General features: G+C 40.1%; 1 protein-coding gene across 1 annotated transcript in view; it reads right to left on the bottom strand.

Annotated features, from left to right (window-relative positions):
- LOC124593801 (protein lin-54 homolog) overlaps nucleotides 1-24,772 on the bottom strand; it is a 276,607-nt gene that overhangs the window by 14,907 nt on the left and 236,928 nt on the right. Inside the window, exons 10-11 of the mRNA XM_047132149.1 lie at nucleotides 8,422-8,618; nucleotides 7,725-7,900 (exon numbers count right to left, since the gene is read on the bottom strand). Coding sequence (XP_046988105.1) covers nucleotides 7,725-7,900; nucleotides 8,422-8,618 — 373 coding nt within the window. The remainder of the gene's footprint in view (nucleotides 1-7,724; nucleotides 7,901-8,421; nucleotides 8,619-24,772) is intronic.

Below are 24,772 nucleotides of genomic sequence, written 5' to 3'. Positions count from 1 at the left end.
CCTTTACAACATTGTCTATTACACAAAATACCCTAAATTCAAAGATAAACAGTGAAAATGACCTCCAAAGTTTGGTATCCAAATTTTCAAAAATCCGCTATTTAGGCCCAAAAATAACAAGCAAGGAGTGATTTATGGGAGTCTATTTTTTTCCTATAGTTAGATATCATACACTACTAGCCTCTTATAGAGCAAAAACACATACAAATGTTTCCTTAATTTTTTATGGATTTTTTTAAATTTGAAAATTTTCATTTTTTGTAAAGTTTGGAGTTAAGTTATCTCAGGTGGGACTGAATATAAAAATATGATTTTTACACACATTTCAATACTGATCTCTGACTGAGAACAAAGATATGAATTTTTGACACTGAGGAGATAATTCACATTACTCTACAAGTGATCTTATGGCTGTTGTCTATTCACGTGTGATATTGGCGGAATATAATCAATTATTATTGAAGTAAGGTACTGAATTATATACAAAAAATGGAAACATCACTGAAATTAACATTTATATTATTTTGACATACTTAAAATAAATGTTTTCAATTAACATCCTTCGAGATGCGACTGTTCCTGAACCTGGTGGTGAATGTTAAGAACACTTATTTCTTTAGACAGCTTCTGTGATATAGAATAAGACCTCCCAGTTGCTGTGGTAAGTTGAAGCACTGAAAGTTTTCTTAAAACATTTTTCATTGGTATCCAAACTTTGTCACTAGTAGATTTCTTGAATGATGTTCATGAGCCAGCAGGGTGGTAAAAACGCACAAAACCATCATTGTTTTCCAAACTTATTCTTTCAACATCTGCAAGCCACCACTGTCCATCATACACACATGCCAGTATGTCATTCAACATTGAAGACAGAGGTGTAATTTTACTGACACAATGATTCTCATAAATTTCGGTTTCTGATGTTACATAGCATGGAAATAAGTTTTCTGCAATGCCAAGGAATTTGTGGAAATGCCTTGTTCCTTTTATTGTTATCCAGTTTTCAAATCTGGTGTGAAGTGTTGTTTTCATATGCAGAACCACTTCTTCTTTCTTGATCAGAAAACAGGTAATGCCTTTAATATTATCCTTGCAAAAAACATACATGTCCTGTACTGTGAGAATTTGGTCTGTGGTTGGTCTTTGTAGGCTGGCTTTACTTACTTCATGTTTTGTTGTACCTCCTACTCCATCACATGCATTTTTACCATGGCAAGACGCAAAAAAGTGCCACTCAGCCTCCAACCCAAAGTCTGCTTTGTGGTTGCACAGATTTGAAAAATTCTTTTTGTTCTTATACTGACTACCACTTTCATCTGAACAGTATATCAGCTTCTCAAACTTGGGAAAATTTTCTTTCATGTAATTTATTACATACTTTTGAAACACATGTACATCCAAAGTGTTGTGCTCCAAGTAGTCACTTAGAATGCAAATTGAAGAACTGCAAACTTCATCTTTCTCATTTTTAAAGTAGAGAATAAATGGATGCACTGTTGCCTGGTCATTGACCCAGTGGTACGCTTGTATTGCATCCTGAATCACAAATGTAAAATTTTCTGCAAAATCGGCTAGCTCTATGCATTCAGTTCCATGAAGTTGTGCTTTTTTTGTCCTTCAAAAACTTACTTTGTATTTTAGAAAGATAGTGGTTACTTCAGTTTTTTTAAGTTATCAATTAAAGATTCCAAGTACTCTTCCTGAGATTTAACCACTGTTATCATTTCTGCCCTGTCAGTTGTGACCCACTGTTTGAAGGTAATACTGTATGGCATTTCCTCATTATATTCGTGAAACAATTCAATAGCGGTTTCCTTACCAGGGCATTTATTACACAAACTCATCATGTAGTCATAACTGTTAGTGTCACAGACCATTAAATCTAGTAACTCTTGGTAGTTAAGATCACGGAATTTTGCACCCGCAATGACCAGTTTGACATTTTGATGATATAAACAAACACATACGGAGTGTGTCCCTGAGGATCCAGCGAAAATACACTACTTAGGGCGAAGCTCACAAAACTTTGACCTTCAATTTTGCATTCAGGATGAGAATTTTTGAAAGCTACATAAAGTTTATTTGAATTTGACAGTACTAGTCGTTTCTGCTTTGTTACTTTAGCTCCATTTATAACAACTCTTTCGCTATCTTTGCAACCTGGACACATTCTACTGTTTTCATCATCTTCAAAAAACTGCTGGATCTTTTTAAATGTTTTTTCACTTATACCTACTCCTTTCTTCTTTCCTAAAACTGGAAGAATGCCTTGCTCATTCACTAATTTTCGGGTTAGTTTAGCCAAACGACAAGAAATGTTGAATTCACGAGTTATCTTTTCTCTTGACCATGAGTCAGGGAGAAAACTTAAAATTTTAACTTTTTCCTCTTTACATGTCACTGAACATTTAATTTTTAATTTCTCTATTAAGCTCTAATATTCAGTGTCAGATGATGCTGGTGGTAGGTTTTCTTCTTCTTTAGAAATACTGTTGGTACCTGTATTATTAAAGCAGGATTCCAAGTCTTTTCTAATTTTGTCTGAAATTTGTTGTACCTTATTTTCAATAGCAGCTTTTCTTTTTCTGCTACTTAATTTTATTATTTTCGAAGCAGGAGATACGTCTGACTAAGAACAAGCAAAATCCAATATGCTAACAGCTTCCTCATTAGGAATATAAATGTCACTAACAAGGTTACATGACTCTGTTTATGGATTCACAACAAATATTTTTGAGTATCAATTTGGGCACAGGGAATTTCCAGGAATCACATTACATTTCACTTGGGAAAGTGTTTCACTCTCACATAACAAGGACAAATGTTCAAGTGTTCCCTCAAACCTTTAGTAACAGGCTTTTTATGAACTTTAAGTGGAGCACAGCACTTTCTCCAAAAATGTGGTTGTACTTCAGAATGAATGAATCGTGTCTGACAAGGGCCTCCCGTCGGGTAGACCGCTCGCCTGGTGCAAGTCTTTCGATTTGACGCCACTTTGGAGACCTGCGCGTTGATGGGAATGAAATGATGATGATTAGGACAACACAACACCCAGTCCCTGAGCGGAGAAATTCTCCGACCCAGCCGGGAATCAAACCTGGGCCCTTAGGATTGACAGTCTGTCGCGCTGACCACTCAGTTACCGGGGGCGGACTTCAGAATATATTTCTTCTCATGATACTCGCACACTGATGTTACCGAATAACTTACTCGAAATTTAAACAAAGTTTGTCTACCTTCATCAAAGTCATTGACAGTTTTCACGTTTTTTGAAACTGAACTGTAAACTGTTTTGTGACACACTTCACTTGCTATCTGTCCAACAGAGCACTGTTCATCCATGTTATTGCTTTCCAGTTAATCTCTCAAAATTAATCACACACACACACACACACACACACACACACACACACACACACACACACACACACACAGAACAAAGCACATAACACATTCTACACTCTCGAAGTATGTACATCCATTTTAACAGAGGCTTCAGACCAGACTGACTACAACAACGTCACACCCAGCAATAATGTAGTTCTACAATGCCACACCCAGCAATAATGTAGTTCTTTATTGACAATAAACCTAAACGGGCATTTTTATTACCATAGAACAAAAGTGAAAGGTCCTATTATTTAACATAACATTATTAAAAATAAGTAAACTAAATGAATATTGGGTGACAGTGTTAACTAAATATATGTCACAATTAAATTTTATTACAATGAAACAATAAACCATTTCAATAGGCTGTAGAGTAATGTGAATTATTTCCTCATTTTCAAAATATCTTTGTTCCCAGTCAGATATCAAGGACGATATTTTTACAGTATGGTGCTATCATATAGGTGTACATACTGTGCAAAAATCATATTTTTATATTCAGTCCCACCTGAGATTAACTCCAAACTTTACAAAAAAATAAAATTTCCAAATTTCAAAAATACATAAAAAATTAAGGAAGCATTTGTAAGTGTTCTTGCTCTATACGAGGCTAGTAGTGTACGATATCTAACTATAGGAAAAAAATAGACACTCATAAATCACTCCTTGTTTGTTATTTTTGGACCTAAAAAGTGGATTTTTGAAAATTTGGATACCAAACTTTGGAGGTCATTTTCACTGTTTATTTTTGAATTTAGGGTATTTTGTGTAATAGACAATGTTGTAGAGGACACTTTTCTAAAAACCATCATGTCAATTGCAATGTTGTAACTTAACCCAGTGCAGAGATATTCATATTTCTGCTAACGTCTCTAAACTGAAGCATCGCCGCATGCTTACAAATGAAAATGGCCGCCATTCAGTAAAGGTGAAAGGTATAATTTTAAAAAAAAACTTTTTTGTACTTCTCAATTATAGAGTAATCACATATAAAATAATTAAAATATTTAAAAATGGCCAAGCAACCATCACTGGACCACTTCATATGGATTGACCCAAAGACTAGAAGAGTGAAAGGAATATATGCTAAGAGATTTACAGATGGTATTCCCACTGCATATGTATGCCAAGAATAAGCTTTGTGTCATTAACTGATTACAAAGATACCTCCTGGTTTTCTTCTCAGGTCAGCACAAGATTTTAATACTATACTATTCTTGAGTCCAAGAAACAAGCATAAATAAAAAAGAAACAGATGTCAAGAGAATAGGACAGCAGTTACTTCAAAATGATGTCAAAAGGCCCCCCTAAATGCAGAACAGGGTCACTTTGAAAAGGCATGTAATTCAAAGACAACAAAATAAGCTGTGCATTGGGCATCTAACAAGCCCTTTATTGATAGAAATTGTTTCCAAGTTTGATAAGATGATGGTGTGGAAAAACACTGCAGACTGAGTAAATCCTCACTCCAAAGTTGTAAACAAATTCAAATTTAACCAACAGCCTGACTGCATGCCAATCTGCCGAGTTTCCTACGACACAGTTTAAGTTCAACACAATTACACATGATCAAAACATTTTGACAACTATGAAAAGTAGTTAAAGTGACATGCTGAGTTGCAGACAGGCACAACGAAAAGACTGTTATACATTAAATTTTGGCCAAAGCCTTCTTCACAAAAGAAAGAAACACACACACACACACACACACACACACACACACACACACACACACACAAGCAGGCACACCTCACATGCACAGGACCACTGGACCACTATCTCCAGCAGCGATTGGGAGTGAGGCAGGGAAGGGAGGGAGGATGTATAGTACAGAGTTTGAGGAGGAGGACGAGGAGAGGGAGGGGGATGGGGAGGGGGGGCAAAGAAGGGGGCTGCCTGGCACGGCAAGCACGGTGTAGAAGGCTAAAGGACAATGCTGCCATGAGTGACGTCATATGGCTGTGTAGAAAAGCAGAGGAGCGGGGAGGGGAGGGAAGGAGCGGGGAGGGGAGGGGAGGGGAGGAGCGGGGAGGGAAGGAGCAGCAGAGGGGAGGGGAGGAGCAGGAGAGGAGAGGAGAGGAGAGGGGAGGGGAGGAGCAGGAGAGGGGAGGGGAGGAGCAGGAGAGGGGAGGGGAGGGGAGGAGCAGGAGAGGGGAGGGGAGGAGCAGGAGAGGGGAGGGGAGGAGCAGGAGAGGGGAGGGGAGGAGCAGGAGAGGGGAGGGGAGGAGCAGGAGAGGGGAGGGGAGGAGCAGGAGAGGGGAGGGGAGGAGCAGGAGAGGGGAGGGGAGGTGCAGGAGAGGGGAGGGGAGGAGCAGGAGAGGGGAGGGGAGGAGCAGGAGAGGGGAGGGGAGGAGCAGGAGAGGGGAGGGGAGGAGCAGGAGAGGGGAGGGGAGGAGCAGGAGAGGGGAGGGGAGGGGAGGAAGGAGCAGGAGAGGGGAGGGGAGGGGAGGAAGGAGCAGGAGAGGGGAGGGGAGGGAGGAGCAGGAGAGGGGAGGGGAGGAGCAGGAGAGGGGAGGGGAGGGAAGGAGCAGGAGAGGGGAGGGGAGGGAAGGAGCAGGAGAGGGGAGGGAAGGAGCAGGAGAGGGGAGGGGAGGGAAGGAGCAGGAGAGGGGAGGGGAGGGAAGGAGCAGGAGAGGGGAGGGGAGGGGAGGGAAGGAGCAGGAGAGGGGAGGGGAGGGAAGGAGCAGGAGAGGAGAGGGGAGGGGAGGGAAGGAGCAGGAGAGGAGAGGGGAGGGGAGGGGAGGGAAGGAGCAGGAGAGGGGAGGGGGGGAAGGAGCAGGAGAGGGGAGGGGAGGGAAGGAGCAGGAGAGGGGAGGGAAGGAGCAGGAGATGAGATGAGAAGAGAGGGGAGGGAAGGAGATGAGAGGAGAGGAAAAGGGGAGGGGAGGGGAGGAGAGGAAAAGGGGTGGGGAGGGGAGGAAAAGGGGAGGGGAGGGGAGGAGAGGAAAAGGGGAGGGGAGGGGAGGAAAAGGGGAGGAGAGGAGAGGAGAGGAAAAGGGGAGGGGAGGGGAGGGGAGGAGAGGAGAGGAGAGGAGAGGAAAAGGGGAGGGGAGGGGAGGGGAGGCGAGGAGAGGAGAGGAAAAGGGGAGGGGAGGAGAGGAGAGGAAAAGGGGAGGGGAGGGGAGGAGAGGAGAGGAAAAGGGGAGGGGAAGGTGGAGAGGAAAAGGGGAGGGGAGGAGAGGAGAGAAAAAGGGGAGGGGAGGGGAGGAGAGGAAAAGGGGAGGGGAGGGGAGGAGAGGAAAAGGGGAGGGGAGGGGAGGAAAAGGGGAGGGGAGGGGAGGAGAGGAAAAGGGGAGGGGAGGGGAGGAGAGGAAAAGGTGAGGGGAGGGGAGGGGAGGAGAGGAGAGGAAAAGGTGAGGGGAGGAGAGGAAAAGGTGAGGGGAGGGGAGGAGAGGAAAAGGTGAGGGGAGGGGAGGAGAGGAAAAGGTGAGGGGAGGGGAGGGGAGGAAAAGGGGAGGGGAGGGGAGGGGAGGAGAGGAAAAGGGGAGGGGAGGGGAGGAAAAGGGGAGGGGAGGAGAGGAAAAGGGGAGGGGAGGAGAGGAAAAGGGGAGGGGAGGGGAGGAGAGGAGGGGAGAGGAGAAGAATAGGAGGAGCAGAGAGTGGAAAAAGGTGATGTGTGCATTGGCTGAGAGTGAGCAAAGAAGCACAATGAGGGTGAGGAGATGTGAATTCAGAGGTGGTTGTAGGACAGAGGGGCATAGAAACTGTTGAGTGGAGGGTACAGAGGCGCAGTTTATCATAGGTTGAGGCTGGGACAACATATGAAACTCTACTGCCTCCAACCCTCCACTCAGTTTCCTCTTCCTCTGTCCTTTATCCTCCCCCCAATTCATGTCCCCTCACCCTGATTGCGGCTGCTCTCTGACAACGCATCCACCAATCTTTTCATTCCTTTGCTCCTCTCCTTTACTGCTCCCCACAACCTCCCGACACTGCCCCTGGCAGCCTTGTCTTGCCACCTTTTAGTCCCTGCTCCCTCCACCAGACAGCACTCTTCTCTTTCCCCACTCATACTCTGCTATCACTCCCCTTCCCTGCCACATTCCTGATTGCTGCTTTAGTTCAATGCAACGATTGCAGTCTGGCTAGAGTGGCTGGAGATAGCTGTCATGTGCATGTGAGGTATGCCTGCTCATGTGAATATGTGTGTGTGTGTGTGTGTGTGTGTGTGTGTGTGTTTTGGCTGAAAGCTTAGTGTGCAACAGTCTTTTCACTGTGCTTGTCTGCAACTCATTGTGTTATCTTTATGGTGAGTAGCCACCTATCCTTTTTTAACTGTTGATATTCCAACCTGGAATTCCCAAAAAGTTCTTAGTAATTTTCTTAGCCCATACCTTCCGTCTTACTGGCACATTCTATGATCTGGACTAGGCAGCGACCAAACTCTTCCAAAATCAGTCTCTCTGCTTGAGTCTCTGAATTATTACTGCGCTCAGAATCTTCTGCTTGGGCTAACATACACTGACATGTTGCATGTATAACATCTTGGGTCATGAAGTTGAATGCATGCCTGAAAATGCGTGTTCAAAATCAGCACACTAACAGATGTGCAAATTAAAACACTACACACACACACACGCACACACGCACACACATTTTTTTCATTTCCCAGGTATTAAACATGTTTATAGATGCTATTTGAAGTACAGTATACTCCCAATTATGTGGGGTAATGTCAGGGAGAAGATGCATGAAAAATCAAACATGCATTCAGCACAATGTCTACTGGATGGATGGTAGTGGCAGTGTCGGTGACCGACATCAGCACACACTCGGGCAGTCGTCTTCCCGGCAACCCGCACTCCCAGTCCCCATGTGCATGATACGTATTCTTTTTAAAAAAGAAAGAGTGAGAGAGAGAGAGAGAGAGAGAGAGAGAGAGAGAGAGAGAGAGAGAGAGAGAGAGAGAGACGGGGGGGGGGGGGGGGGTTTGCATGAATGATCCATACATGAATAAATCTGGAGTACACTGTATTTATCTTTTGTCAAGACCATTAATAAATCCTGATATGATTCAGATATTGGATATACCTAGAGCCAGACGGTGTTGATGCCTGAGGACGCGCAATATCCTGTATATGTGCTGACAGTTTGTTCTTGACGGCTGTCTGCTGCTGTACACGAACTTCTGCAGCATCTGCCAAATCTCTCAATGACTTTTTGTCACAACTTTCTTCTACATTGCGACAACCAATGCATCTGCAGTTATTTGAACAAGGTATTTTTGCCTGTCAATAGAAAGAACAGAGATATGATTAAAAATACTAGATATCAAAGTTTAACACTACAGTGTGTTTAGTGTTTCTTCTTCTTGTTAATCAAAACAAATGTCTTGTTAATCTAAACAAATGCCACATTGGCTACAATTATTAGATCTGTAATATTTATTTTTTCTTTATTTGCTTTCAGCATATGGATTTGCTTTATTTTTCTTTCCTTCTCATCAGGAAAAGAACGTGATTTGTCCACATTATAAAATTGTTCAGGAGAGCAACTTAAAAGTTAGAAACCGAATTTCATGGATACTTATGGGCAAAATTAATGAATGTAAAAGTCATTTGGAAGGATATGTTATATACATAAATTTAATATAAATTGATTCCTCAAATATTTAAATTGTAGTTTCACTGGTGTAATATTTAAAGCAGTGTCATGTGTTTCAGATTATTTTGTAATGGAAAAAAGTTCGAAACACTAAAGGAACTCCTTGGTAAATAGTTTCTCTTTGCTATTTTAACTTCATGTGATATGGTGGTAATAAGAATAAAATATAATTACTTTGTCTCAACATACAGTTCTCAGCCTTGTGCAAATGACTTGTGTAAAACACTCTAGCTTCTTGTCTGCAATACTCTTTCAAAACCTGGAGGTACTGATACTTTTCTTTAGATGATGTCAGAGGGCCCGTAAAGACAAATCATCATCATCATATAAAATTATTCTAAAATATTGTTTTATTATATTTTTTATATTTTATCTCTGCAAGCAGGGGATGGATATTCTCCAGAATGTTGCTCTCAAAGTAGCTGTGAAACTCTCAGCACCAATAAAATCCAAGCTCAATTATAAGCTTCTTGATGCTGAATGAGGTGGGGATGGTTTTTGTAATGACTAGTTCTCTGATGGGCCTTGTTTGGAAAGGCCATTTCCTCGAATATTTATGCTTGAGAAATTATCCCCAATTTTGTATCACATATTGACTGACCACCACAACATCACAAGACTTAGACTTACACTGAACTTCAAACATGATCCGCACCCAATCCATTCGCAGTTCTGCTAACGATAATGCATTAATCAGTCCCATATTCTTATCACACTCCATGAAAGAGCGTCTACAAAAGTTTCAGTTCACTCACAAGATTATTAAGATATCTTAGCACAGCGTAATTCTTGTTCTGGCCTGAACACGAATCACAAAAAAACTTCAGAACCTTGACTTTCTTGTACAACAATTCTGTCACAAAGCAATTTAAAAAGTAAACGCCTTCATTGGGGCCTTTTCTTCCAATATCTTCAATATAAGAATAGAACACTGATGTTGCAAACGAAAGCTGATAAATACTGAATGAGTAAACAGACAACTGCCTTTGTAATAGACATCATTCGTACTTCTGTTTGGTACGCATACCTTTTTCGTAGTTCATGCAGGATGCTTCTCTTTCATAAGACTTGGCTTCTTAAACAAGCACTTCTCTTTCTGGAATAAAATGCTTCAGCTTTGACTTTGTGAAGTTTCCGGTCAATGGTGATCTTGAAGATTTTTTCAAGAGTTGTTTCTTCATATCATCACCTAAATTTTCAGATCACAATGCGTTCAGCACTTTCATCTCAATAGAATATTTATTGCAGTTTGACCATGTGTCATTCCTTGGATACCCAAAAGCTACACTGAATTTAGCATTGAACACTGTTCTATGCATTTCATATGAAATGACAAAATCTGAATATTTTTCCTGTAACATTTCAAGGAATTTTTTTCACCCAAAATTCCTAGGGAAATGCAACTTCTTGGTCTAGTATTGCTTTAATGACTTGGTGTCCCCTTAAATGAATGAATGTGATGATAAACTGCCATTTCTACTTCTTCCTTAATTGGACTACTTCCTTCCTTGGACTATTTCCACACTTACTCCTTACAGTTTCAGAAATTTCTGAATTCTCATTAATCACTGCCTTTTTGCTTCATGTACTGCTCAGCTGCATCTGGAATTTCATGTACAGTGTCATCATTTTTCACTCTTACTCTGTGGTTGAAATTACACTTTTGAAGCTGTGCTTCATCTTCATTCTTCCTTGATCGCCTTCTGTGACGTTGAAGTATTGTAATGAGGCCTGTCAGATACAATGATTGTTCATTCCAGTTTACCATATCACTGAATTCTCATATAATATTTGATCTTTCTTCGGCATTTATTACCTCAAAACACTAACTTAGTTAACAACCCATAAGGAAACCAAAACTTAATACACAACATATATTCCTCGTAGTGAGACACATTAGCACATTCTTTCCCTGCATGCCTAATTTAAAATGGGTTATAGAATGTGAACTATTCATACTATTGCAATGGTCGATTAACAGTTTTAAATAACACATTGTCCTACATCTCATTACATACATAACTCATTTTTGGAAAAAAGTGGACAAACCATATACTCTTCCTCTACTCTTCAAATATCACATGACCGAACAATTAAATTTTATGTGAATTTGCACATTTTTGAATATTATTGCTGTTTTCTAAGACTCACATAGTGTTACACTACAGTTTTAAGCTTTATCTATCCAGTGTGTCTTACGACTGCTCATGCGTAATGAAATATAAATAATACAAATAATTTAAATTTTAACAAGAAAATTTGGAAACTATGAGAGGTAAAAAGGTGCATGTCTATATAAAGCAAACTTTAATTCATATTATGAAATTAAAAATGTCCCCAACACTTGGCATCTTCTGTAATGGCCTCAACTGATCTTCAATTCACAGGATTCATATCTTTAGCATTGCCCTGCCACAAAACTTGTCTTGCACCCTTCAGCCATTGGGAAGTCTAGTATCTTCAAAGAGATGAGATGTCTCACATCAGCTAATGCATGCCACTATCAGATGGTCCAGATAGTTGCACATAGGATTTCAACAGCTGTGTGTGCTCAAGACCAGTAAAAATAGCTCGGAACCCAATGAGTGGAAATTTGTTCTACATATACTTCATTTCAACCAACCTCTCACCTGTATTATCTCTGTTTGTTCTCTGTCCGTCCTTACCTCATAAGCATTTCACTACCGTTTCCCCTTATCCAGACACGATGGATACAATGGGCTTGTGCTCTAGCTGACTCTCCCCTAATTTATGGAGGTCTCGTTTTCCCCACCCATTCCTATCTTTTGTCAATTGGAGGAAACTATCACTGGAGAAGAGTATTTGTGTCACCATTTGTTACTATTTGTGCCTTTGTCAGTACTACGAAATCTACAAAAATATGTACACAAATTTATTTCTTGGAAAAAAATATTATACAATGAAATGTAACAGAAAATAGAAGCAACAACTACCTGGAACACTAAGACAAACAACATGAAAACAGTACCATAACACAGTCAAACGCTGCTGAAGATAAAGAAGCTTAACAAATGATTTCGGGTGAGAACCAGATTTCACAGAGCTCTTTCCTCAACTACAAAAGAAACAATTGTAAGAAACAAATTTTACATCTGCTAATATCTAGGAAAAATTACAATGTGCCATTTCCCAATGCAAAGAACAATGTTCTCATATTGTGACCAGAAGCCAGTCCAAATCCGAAAGCAGGCTCATCAATGTAGCAAAACACTTGGCACTGAAAGTATGTTTATTACAAACACTAATGTACAGACACAACAGAACTGTTTCCTGGATGGAGTGCGCTGCTACTTATGCAAACAATGGATACTGCAGAATATGCAAAGATCACAAATATAAGAATTTCAAGAATCTCCTAGAAATGATAAATACTATGTAAGATATATCTGCTTATGTGTTCAGATTTGAACTAACCACACACAGTGTGCCAGCTAGCTACACTAACTGCTACTCCAGTTTTCATACACCACAGCTTGCTGCATTGCCCCTTTTCCTGAAAAGACAGCAACCCGCTATTTCATAAATCCTCAGTTGAGCCAACTACCTAGATGTAGATCTTATCAGTGGTCCTCTATATAGCAATGCTGGAAGATCCTGCTGTTCAAATTGTGTTGTCACATCCTCTTCACATAGCCGCTCTCATTTTCCTTGAACAAAAAGTCCCATTTATATGTGCCTCAGGATTGTACTGGAGCTTCATATGGAGGATATGGATGACAGGTCTGCACTTTAGTCTTCTTGTTGAATCTCATATTTCTTGAGTTCATACCGTGATGTCCAACAAGCAGCAAAAGATACAATATGGCCTTAAGAAGTGTTTCACTAACCTCTAAAACAGTTCCACTTTTTGTACAGGCATAAAAACTCCCAAGCTGTATCTCACTGATCAGTGCTTGCTGTTACAGTGCTTTTAGTCCTTCTCTTGGGTACCCATGGACTGTGTCCGGGTCAGTTGTCTTCGCTTCTTCAGTTCTGCTGATTAGATGTTTCATGTATTAATCCCGAGTATGGTCTGACTGAAATGGGAACAGTTGTTTCGGTCTGAAGACCGTGGAGTGGAGATAAAAGAGGGCACCCTGTAGTGCCTTGCTTTGCTGTGCTATACGTGAACATCATGATGGGCAGTATTCTACTCCAATGTCTCTGTTCAACATCAACATACGAGGGTGTGCTGAAAAGTAATGCCTCAGAATTTTTTAAAGCTTGTTAAATAAAACCAACGTTATTAACATTCTACATATTTATTCTTCATGTCTACATATTTATTTCTCAACATAGTCATCCTGGCAACAAATACATTTCTCTAAACAACAGGCCAGTTTGTTAATCAGTCACTGTAGAAATTTTGGCTTTGTTGATGGAGCCATGGCCTCAACCCTGCTTGTACCACTTCATCACTATCAAAGCGAAGTTCTTAAAGTTTTGGAAACATGAAAATCAGATGGGTCAAAGTCTAGACTGTAGGGAGGATGATAGATGACAGTCAACCCAAAGTGTCGGAAGGTCGCAGATGTCAGAGCACTCGTTTGTAGTTTGGCGTTGTCATGCTGAAGGAGAGTGTGCTCCATGTGTGGTGAACTCTCTGAATTAATGGTTTCAGTTTTCTGAGGGTCTTGCAGTAACTTGCAAAGTTTATGGTGGCACACGAATTCCATATGCACCACACCTTGAACATTCCAGAACACTGTATACTGATGGCATGGTCTTGAACTTTTTTAGTGTCAGATTCTTTGGAATGAAACTCCTATGGTGCTATTTTGTTTTCAGGGTCAAAATGGTGAACCCAGCTTTCACAATGTTGTTAAGGAACCCATCAACCTCACACTCAAAATGCAAAAGAAATTATTGCCAGATGTGCAGCCTCCTCTGATTCATATCAGAAGTGAACATTCAAGGCAGCCACTGTGATTACAGATTTCTGTAGCACAGTTCTGCAATGATGGCCTGTAATAGCTTTGCGATATGCCATACTTACCAGAGAGCTGTATGTGTGTTACATGGTGACTTTCTCTGAGGAGTTCATTAACCTGGTAAGAGTGAGTCTTATTGGTAGCTGCACATGGTTATCTACTCCGAACTCTGTCGCTGACGTTGAGGTTAGCCACTTTCCTTCATTACAAACATGAACAACTGAAGGTCTTAAATTACTTATACTGGCACAATCATCACTGTACACAGCTTTCATTCTTCTATAGATTGCAGTTAGAGTCACATTTTCTGCTGTTACAAACTTTATTAAACCAACACAGTTACGTTACACACCACCTTGTTACACGCTGTAATTTGGAGCTCTCTAGTGGCAGAAGCTTACAAATTGTGGCAGCAAAGGGGGAAAGTTAACCGAGTAATATGCACAACATATCATACCTCAACCGATACTGATAACAGAATAGAAAATTTGGAGGCATTACTTTTCAGCAATTCCTTGTACACTGAGAGCATATTGCCAGCTTCTTATCAACACATTTTGTGAATATTTATCCTTGGTTGGTAGGCAGTGGTCATCATACAGGTGAGATCACAATTCGAAATTACTTCTGACACTGGTCTCAACAGAAGAATTTTTACATAATCAAGGTGATGATACAGGGTGCTCTGTGCTTCAAAATGATGTCTTTTACAAGAAACCCTGCAATTTCTGGAGCTTCAGTAGTCGGCACAGCTTTTGTGATTGCATAGTAAGTGAGGTAGTCATTGCAGACTATTATCCATCAATTCTCAGTTGCTGACATCGGGAACTTCTCCAAGGTGGTGTTTCCAATTTCGTGGAATGGCAATGCTGCAGGTGGAATTGGTTCCATATGCCCTAGAGATAATTGCAGCGTATGCTGCTGTCTTAAGCATTCCTTACAGTGGCTCATGTAATGCTTAACGTATCATTAGAGACCTGGTCTGTGACACCTATGTCTTATTATGTCTAGTCTTCAGAATCCCAGATGTTGAAGTATCATGGAAATACTTATGATAGCTGACCATGGATGCATGGAAGCAAACAATTCTGCCTCACTGGTTCTCATTTCCCATATACAATATTCCTTTTAGTAACTGGAATTCTCCTTCGGTCAGTTCCTCATCCTTTAAGGCTTCTATAGTTTTCAGCATGCTGGACCTCCCCTCTGATCAGAAGAAATGTCATTTAATGCAGTGGTGACAGATTTTATGCATGCTGCTGCATTCCATCAATGGATTACTTGAAAGACAGACAGTGTGTGTTTGTAATGTAACATATCACTTTGGTGAAGTGATGTGTTGCACAATCGTTTTTTGGACCGATGTATGATGTTCACCACTTTAAAAAGTTTATTTTCACAATGTATTAGATAATCTACCATTTGGACGTACGTTTTATTTAAGCACATGTATCATGGGATGGAAGGATGCAGCATATTTGCCAGCTGTGATGACGATAAATATCGTAACCCGTTCGCAGTATCCGTTGGTTGAGCGATTTATAAGACATTCCCAGTTCCTGCCTGGGAGATATGGTGTGTGCCACAGAAAAACCATTGAACAGCTAAGATAGCATAAAATATTTTTTTTAAGACAGTTCGTTTGTGGGCAATGACAGCATAAAATGAACGTGTTTTACAACAAGAGATTTTAAGACCTGAAGATTACAACATAGTTCGTTGAAGCCGGATATCTTCAATAAAAAAATATTTTATGTGATCTTGGCTGCTGAATGATTTTTTTAACAATTAAACACACCACTCTTCAGTTCCCTCAAAATGAGAAAATTAAATCAAGAACTGGTTATACAGGGACACAATTGAAATCTGTTAAACACGAAAGACCATTTCAGGATTCTGTCCTTATCAATATTTTTGCGATGTTCCGAATAATGTGACAACTTTGTAACAGACAGTTATTGTAAACAAGAGTAAAATATACAAGATTTTCTTAATTAGAAACCTCACATTTATTTTGAGAGATGTATGTTGGATTTGTACCCTTAACTTCCAGCAGTAACTGCAGCACTTTGAGAAAAGAAGTTCGAACAGAAGAGGTTGGCAAGTGTGCTGAAATACCTAGGTGAGCAATATTAAATAACACGAAGTCTTAGCTTCTGATCAGACTGTACTCCACCACCTGATATGGTAAAGAACCAGTGGGACATCGCTTGCGGTGACCATGACAGGACCCAGAGCAAATACGGCTGGGAGTAAATCAATTTTATGAAGAACAAGAAAAGCAAACAGAAATTTTAAATTTTAAAGAGCATTTGCAAATATTAAGTATGCAGTTTTGCAGGAGTCAATATTTGTAGTCAATAGTAACAAAGACCAACAGCTAAGTTTCGGCTGAAGTGCAAAATCAACTGTTGCGAATAAAGAATCTTGATGAAGTTTTGGCAGTTGTTGAACAATTATTAAATCCTTCGACTGCAATTACAACGGAGAAGAAAAAACTGTTCCATAACTCTGAAGATTACGACTACAACTATGAAGGATATGGAGGACTTCAGTTGTATGAATTTCAAGAGCAGTCTACATCAACAGCAGCGGACTGCAGTTACAGCACATCAATCCACAGCAGCAGCAGCTATGGCAAATCCACTTTCAGTGGCCTACACACCAATCTAGCTCCTTGTCAGCATAATTTATTTTATTTTATTTTATTTTTTTTGGGGGGGGGGGGGGGGTGTTGGTAAACTGCAAGTGATTTTGTAAGCAGAATTTGTGGGTGTACTACAGTGGTGTACCTAGCCTTGTTACAATATTAATCTGAGACCAATTGGACACATGTTACTGTACGCATTGCACACCAGGGGTAACGAGAAAAGTGGATTCAGATTTCCTGGCTTGGTTTCATGTATTTAGTGAACAAATGGCTAATGATATAAAAAGGAGATAAAAACAATAAACACGACACAAAAACAAATAGAACACTAGAATATATTAAAACTGAATTAAAGACTGAAATAAAAATGACAATTACAGAATTAGAACAGCATATCAATGAATTAATTAGGGAAAAGCCAGAAGTGGAGGATAGTATCTCTCAGTTACAGACAAAACTTTCCACCTTGACACATGAAACAAATTTGGAAATATGGAAACAGTGCACTTTAGTTCAACATGAAGTGAATAAACAATTTAGATATATAAACAAGGACCTGATCAATTAAAAAAATTAAATGAGCAGGAATTTAAAACAATACACAATCGTATCTCAGGGATTTATTTAATACTGAGAGCATTGGAACAAAGTAATGATTTGGATGTAGCCGTGATTCCAGGCTCTTCAGTTTCTACTTTGGAAGAGCGTGTGTAGTGGACCTAGTTGATGATAAAGTAGGATAAGAGACTGAACTGTCTGTAAGTGCACTTCATTCTAATATAGAGGTACATAAAACAGAAAGAAATACAGAAAATTTGGGGTGAGTTAACTAAGACTAAAAAGGACGATCTGTGCCAATAGTGGACTGTCAACCAAGCTAATCAAGGAATTGCAGCTAGGAAACAAAATTAGTGTAGCCAAACAATTTACTAAATATAAGCCACATGGGGGAGGCTCACCTCATGTTTTTTAAGATCATGTATGAACACACTACCAAAGAAATGGGATGATTCTAGGAGGATTGATTTCACATTAAGTTATTTAGAGGGTGACATTGCAGAGTGGGAAACTGCTCCTGCTGAAGAAGTTATGCCCTCAAATGATTTCCAGGAAAAATTTAAGTGGTAGTACTGGTCTCCTAGTAAAACACACGCACGCACGCACGCACGCACACACACACACACACACACACACACACACACACACCACCACCAACCAACAACAGCATTTGAGCTTCTCGACTTAAGATGATATAATAATAGTCTGGGAACTTAAAAGAAATACACTCTGTGGCCTTCAACAAGAACTAAATATTTAGACGATTGATAGAAAAGGGCCATTTAAAGCTCTGAGATGTAGATTTTTTCCATGAAGGGTATAAGGGGTGGTCAATAGTTGAAGGTTATAAAAGGTTTTGATACATTAAACAAAGAATGTGGTGATTATACATTGGGAGGAACTTGTCAGATTAATTAAACACAGTATAATTAGTAATGATGTTATTAACACAAATGTGATTGAGCCTTTGAATGCAAAGCACAGATGAAATGGAATTTTTTGAATACTTCCCTTTAATCCCAAAGAGCTATTGGATCACATTTGGTGAAGAAAAAAATACATAGATCACAATCACATCTGCAATAATAAATGGTACACTCCTCCCGCATACATTTCCCTATCCTATGGCTCCTCCCTCTCTGACAGCCCCTGCTGTAAAACGTGCCCTATACACCCTCCCATCATGCTTTATACCACCACTGTAAGTGGCAATACATATACTATCAAATGACGAGCCACAGGTAAAAAGATAGTCATTTACCAGATTTTATGTAAACACTGTTCAGCCTTTTACATTGGCATGACTACCACCAAGTTATCAGTTAGGATGAGTGGGCAAAGACAGAGGGTGACAGCTGTGATGGGCAAAGACAGAGGGTGACAGCTGTGACCTCGGTGACTGTTTCATCATATGTGCAATCTCGATTCTTATCCAGACCCCAGGTTCTCAGAACTTTGCAGGTGGGAACTGGTGCTACAACATGTCCTTGGTTCACCGCACATCTGGCCCTAATTTACCACAATGTTGGATGCTACCTGGTGGCACTGAGGGCATGTGATGTGATAGGAGAAGTATATGAGTGGCGCAGAGATGAATGGGGAACGATTCTAGCGATAAGTGGCGCACATGCAGAAATCTGCTGACTTAAAAGTGACTTTGAGCTGACTTATGCAACTTTGACAAAAGACAGATTGTGGTCCAGTGCCTGGAAGCAATCATCTCTGAAACAGCGAAGCTGGTCAGCCGTTCACATGCTACTACTGTGAGCATGTATGGAAAGTTGTTGCTGAATGCTAGTAGGCAACAAGAAGTTGGGCATCTGTACGTCATCAGAGAACACTGGGATCAGAGGCTTGCCCATTCTCTAAAGCAGGACAGGTGGTGATCTGTGACAGATCTAATGAATCAGTACAGTAATGGCGCAGGCACAAGTCTTTTGGAGCACATGATTCAGCATATTGACCCAGCAACATCATCAATTACGATTACAGTGGGCACGGGATCATTGAGATTGTAGCGTGGATCAATGGAATTTTGTTATCTGGTCAGATGAATCTCATTTATTGTTAAACCAGGTTGATGGTCATGTCTAGATACACTGTCATCCAGGCAAATGGCTGCTTGACACATGCAACGTGCCACGGCCACATGCAGGTGGGAGCAGTATTATGTTATGAAGAACATTTACCTAGGTTTCCATGTGGCCTGAGGCAGTAATTGAAGACACTGTGACAGCAGTGGATGACGTGAACATTATTAGGACCACCTGTAACCTCTTATGCTTGGCATCTTCAACAGCGATGGCATCTTCCATCAGGATAACTGTTAGTACCACAACGCCAAAATCATGCTGCAGTGGTTTGAGGAGCATGATAGTGAACTCACATTGATGTCTTGGCCATCAGATTAAGCATACCTGAACCAATGAAACCCAACTGGGATGCTATCAGGTGCCAGTTCCACATCCACAAAACAACCATCCTTAAATTACGGGAAGAGTGTGACCTGTGCGTAGGCATCTGGTGCCACAGATCTCTGGGGAACTATCAAGTACTTGTCGATTCATGGCACTTGGGATCACTGCTGGATTGTGTTCCAGAAGTGGACCAACATGCATTTAAGTAGGTGGTCATGTTTTGGCTCATCAGTGTAGCTTTGATCAAAGAATGTGTGTCTTAAGAAACATTCCTTTACAGCTAACAGTTCTGAATTAGTATGTGGCAAACAATAGTTATCAACAAGCTTTACACGGCAAAGACACTGCAGAACCTACAGGAGTGCTTTCTTTTTCTGTGTGGAGCTGGATGTTAGCCCTCTCACTTTTGATGGGGGATAATCAAGGAGAGGATAGTACCCTTAGCTATGAAGTGTAAAAATGACGGATTAACATCCAAATATGACTGTTGCACAATGTAACACGAGAGCATTTGTTGAAAGATACAACAGGAGAACATTCCGAGTTACAGAAGTGAATATGTACTACGGAGTAAAGAAAGTACAGGAGACAAGACAGTTTAAAAACAGGTATGAATATGGGCTACAGTAGTAGTAAGTACCTCAATATATACGCATAAAATGAGGAGGTAGAGTTGCACACGCTGTCAACAAGATACTGTACTGTACTATGTATGTATGTATGTATGGTGAGATAGAAAGGATAGGTGGGTCTAGAGCAAAAGGATGACCCACTCCTGAGTGAAAAAAGATGGTACATAATGGGGCAATACAGATTTGGATAATTAAATGATTGTGTAGAGAAATCTCTGTGGAAAGAGGTGGATCCTGATGGCTCCTATACAAGTTAATACCGTTACTTTCAAGGTTCCTCCCAAGTAGCTAAGTAGATGAATTTAGCTAAGTTGGTTAACCTGTTCCATACGCTAATTTAAAGATGCCATAAAAAGGAGACAAGTGTCTGAGTTTTGTATGAATACCATTAGGTTTGAAAAGATAAGTGTAACTGATTACATAGTGCCTGACAAGAAATACTCATTAATATTCAGAACATGTAACTCCTCTGGTTTGGTGGCAGTTTATGGATGCTGATGATATCTAATGAGGAAACTTTCAAAATAACACAGATTGCATTGTTTCTTTTAACAACTACACAAACCAATATTCCAGTACAGCTCCGAGTTTTATAGTGTCATATATTCCTCCTAGAGGAATCTCTCTCTTTTAAAAAATAATAAAAAAAATATATAATAATAATAAATTATCGGTGATAGTATGTAATACAATGTAGCACACATCCAGTGATTTCCAAACATTTATGAATGTGGCTAGACAAGCCTGAATTCTGGAATAAATGTACTCAATTACATGACATATGGACAATACAGCTAAATGGCTCCTGGACTGTAGGGCCTAGTAATAAGCGGGCACATGAGAAAACCACGAAATGTCTTAAGGAAACTATTGAATGATCCATATGTGTAATACATATCTGTTATCTGAGATTCCATATCCAGAGTAAAAGACTGAGTGCCTGGTAGAAAGGTTAAGAACTTACTCAAAATGGAGTCGAGGCAAATACATGTCTATGATTCACGGTTTACAATCTAATGTGGAGCATTCCACAGTTAATAAATGTGATTAAATATATTTATTTAAAACGAGATGCAATCACAAAAGTGACTGTACATCCAGGAGACAAATGCTAGTAATGCTTGTTGTGAGAAGGTAAAAACTAGTTTTGAATTTCAAATATTTACCATTTTTTTAATGTTTCACAGTAATAATGATGTCATTCGTCTAAGGTGAGGTATCTGAAGATTAACATATCACTTTGGCGAAGTGATGTGTTGCACAAGATTTTTCGAAGTGATGAATGATGATCCCCTATACAAAAAATTTAGTTTTGTAATGTATATATAATCTGCTGTTTGGTTGTATGTTTTATGTATGTGCATATATCATAAGATGGATGGACACAGCGCATTTGCAAGCTGAGACAACAATAAACATTGTACTGCATTTGCAGTACCTGCTGCTCAGGTAATTAATTCTGTGTTGTCAATTGCCGTCTTGGAGATATGATGTGTGCCACAGAGGAAGAGCGCCTGTGACAATTCCTGTGACGTCTTGGGGTCAAGAGAGAAACTGGTTATAGAGGGACTCAACTGAAATCTGTTAAACAAAACAGGCTCTATCCTTATCAAATTTTTTGTGATGATTTTGAGATCTGGATGATGGATTCTGTACTCTTAACTTCCGGCAGTAACTGCAGCACTTCGAGAACAGAAGTTCAACCAGAAGAGGTTGGTGAGTGTGCTGAAATACCAAGGTGAGCAAGATTAAACAACATTAAATCTTAGCTCCTGATCACACTTTACTTCACCACACAATATCATGGTAAAGAACAGCGGAATGTTGCAGTGTCCATCTTCTGTCATATTCCGATTTCTAATACAGCTCGAGGCCAAAACATTCTGTATTTAAGACTGTGTCGTTACTGCATTCCATTGGGTTCTGTTCTGCAACTACTCTTCTGCTGAGTGGACCTGCTGCAGACTCCCACTAACCATTTTCTTCATTTTGGCCTGGAATGTATCCCAGCTATTGGGCTTCTCTTTGTGTTCTCTACCCACTGCTGTGTTGTGCCATGCAAGCAAAAGAACTCATCTGGCAAATACGTAATGTCATTCACGGTGTTCTTATTTCAATTTCCAGGAGTGTATATGACGTGTTCAAAAAGAAGCCCAACTTTTGCTGTATCAGCTTTATTGCTTATTGTACAACTTTTTAAGCACTGTCCACTTCAAGATAGTCCCCTCTACTTGCAATACACCGTTCCCACTGCTTTTTCCAGTTTTGGAATGCCTGCTGGAACACATTTTGTGGGATGGTGCGCAGGTTTCTTATCGCATTGTCCTGTAACTCCTCTATTGTTTGGAAATGAAGGCCTTTCAACATGTTTTTCAGTTTAGGAAACAGGAAAAGCCTGCTGGGGCTAGGTCAGGAGAATATGGTGGATGGGGCACAATGGGTATGTGGTGTTTTGCTAGGTAGCTGCAGACAAGTAGTAACATGTGAGCTGGCGCATTGTCATGATGCAACATCCAACTCTGGTTTTCCCACAGTTCAGGCCTCTTCCTGCACACAGCATCCTTCATGTGCACTAGGATTCCCTGGTACACTTTCTTGTTTACCATCTGACAACATGGCACAAATTCATGTTGGATAATGCCTTTGCAGTCAAAAAATACAACCAAAATCACCTTCATCTTTGGCCAACTCGTGCGTCTTTTTTGCATGAGGTGATCACTGTGACGACTGCATCTTCGTTTCAGTATCATACCCGTTAACCCACATCTCATCATCTGTTATGACATTCTTATGAAAGTTTTCATTGTCATTGAAAGCAGCAAGCAGTTCCTCACACATTTCAACATGGGTCTGTTTCTGATCTTCTGCCAACGGATATGGTACAAATTTTGCACTGACACAATGCTTCTCAAGTTTTTCACACAAAATTTGATGGCACGATCCTACGCTGATGTCCAACTCCTCAGCAATTTCCCAAACTGTTGAACGATGATTTCCGTGAAATCACAGCATGAACACAATCCACACGGCCATCATTTGTTGATGTGGAAGGACGTCCAGACTTGAAATCATCACGGAGTGACATTCTGCCCTGTTGAAACGTTTAAACCACTCATAGGACTGTGTATGACACATACAGTCCTCCCGGTATGCTTGGCTAAGCATTTGAAATGTGTCTATGAAAGTTTTGCCAAGTTTTCAGCAGAATTTCACACTCCCAAGTTCTTCGAGCTCCTTCAGTGCACTAATCTGACGAGCGGGCTGTACACATACTTACTTCAGCGGCTGTGGTCTGCTAGCTAATTGTTCAAACAACATGAGGCAAATGGCAGTCTCTTGTCTAAACCTGCCACTAGGTGCACTCTGTAGCCGCAGTGTGCTCTCTCATCAGATTGGCGCGCTATTTCAAAAGTTCGGTTTCTTTTTGAACACACCTCATATACCAGTATTAATAAGAAACATCGAGACCATTTGTAAGATATTCTGACAACTTTAGTGAACAGTTTATGGCGATTTATAGTACATCTAAAAGCTGAAAAAAGACAGGTACTGAGCAAAGGTAGAACAAATCTTTTATGTAATTTAACATTTGTTGCCAATTTTAGAATTTTTCTTACTTTAAAAGGCAAACTTCTGATTTAATTAAAATGAGGAAAGGCAATATTCTTGGTAACTCAAATACAGAATGAAAACAAGTTTCAGATGCTAATATTTTAGAATAAGATAAGGATTCAGAGGAATTAGCCATTTCATTTTCCACTTTCACAAGATTGGAGGAATGGGTAAATAATCTACTTAAATGAAAGGCTCAAACAAAGACACAATTATCTGCAATTACACCTCATTTATTAGTGTACAATACTGGAACTATATCAAAAATTTTAAGATTAAGGGCAGAAAGTAATTTTAATTCTAATGCAGGTGAGAACTTCTATGTGGGAGAAACTATTAAAATTAGGTACAAAACTACAACTTTAGTGATGAGAAACGTATGTACATGATTTTTGTAAACAATTTAAAACTAACTGATATGGTGTTGATCACATACCAGGGGCCGAAGTGGATAAAACATTTTCCTGTCAGATCAACGAAGTTCAGCACTGTCTGGACTGGCCAGTAATTGGATGAGTGACCATTCAGTTATGCTTCATGCTGCTGACAATTTTCCTCTTTGCTGCTAGAACAGAGTGACACGAGAGGTGCAGGCATGATATCCTTGATCACTATTCTTTGCACTAATATCCATGACTGTTCATTGTGGCCCTTTCATTGGATGGAGATGTTAAGCTCCTCTATGCAGCCACCAACACTTAACAGATACGCTGATGGACATAACCCTCACACTTTGTGAAGAAAAGGTGCCTGTGGGTGCAAAGGTTAGGAAAACCCATTCCAATTAGGCAGCTGAACCTGCCCTTTCGTGTCTCCCAGCCACTATAGGCACATAACTTTACTTTTTATGTAGTAAATAACAGCAATTTGTTCGAAATGTTTGATTCTGATGGTAAAAAAGGAAAGACAGTAAGATACAGTAGCATTAATGGAAAGAGTTACTAATCAAATTAGAGTTGATAAGGCTTAGTGTGCTGG

This window comes from Schistocerca americana, chromosome 2 (assembly GCF_021461395.2).
Source record: "Schistocerca americana isolate TAMUIC-IGC-003095 chromosome 2, iqSchAmer2.1, whole genome shotgun sequence".
In the NCBI taxonomy this organism is placed as follows: domain Eukaryota; kingdom Metazoa; phylum Arthropoda; class Insecta; order Orthoptera; family Acrididae; genus Schistocerca; species Schistocerca americana.
The sequence above is the reverse complement of the archived record's forward strand: the minus strand, read 5'-3'. Positions and strand labels throughout refer to the sequence as shown.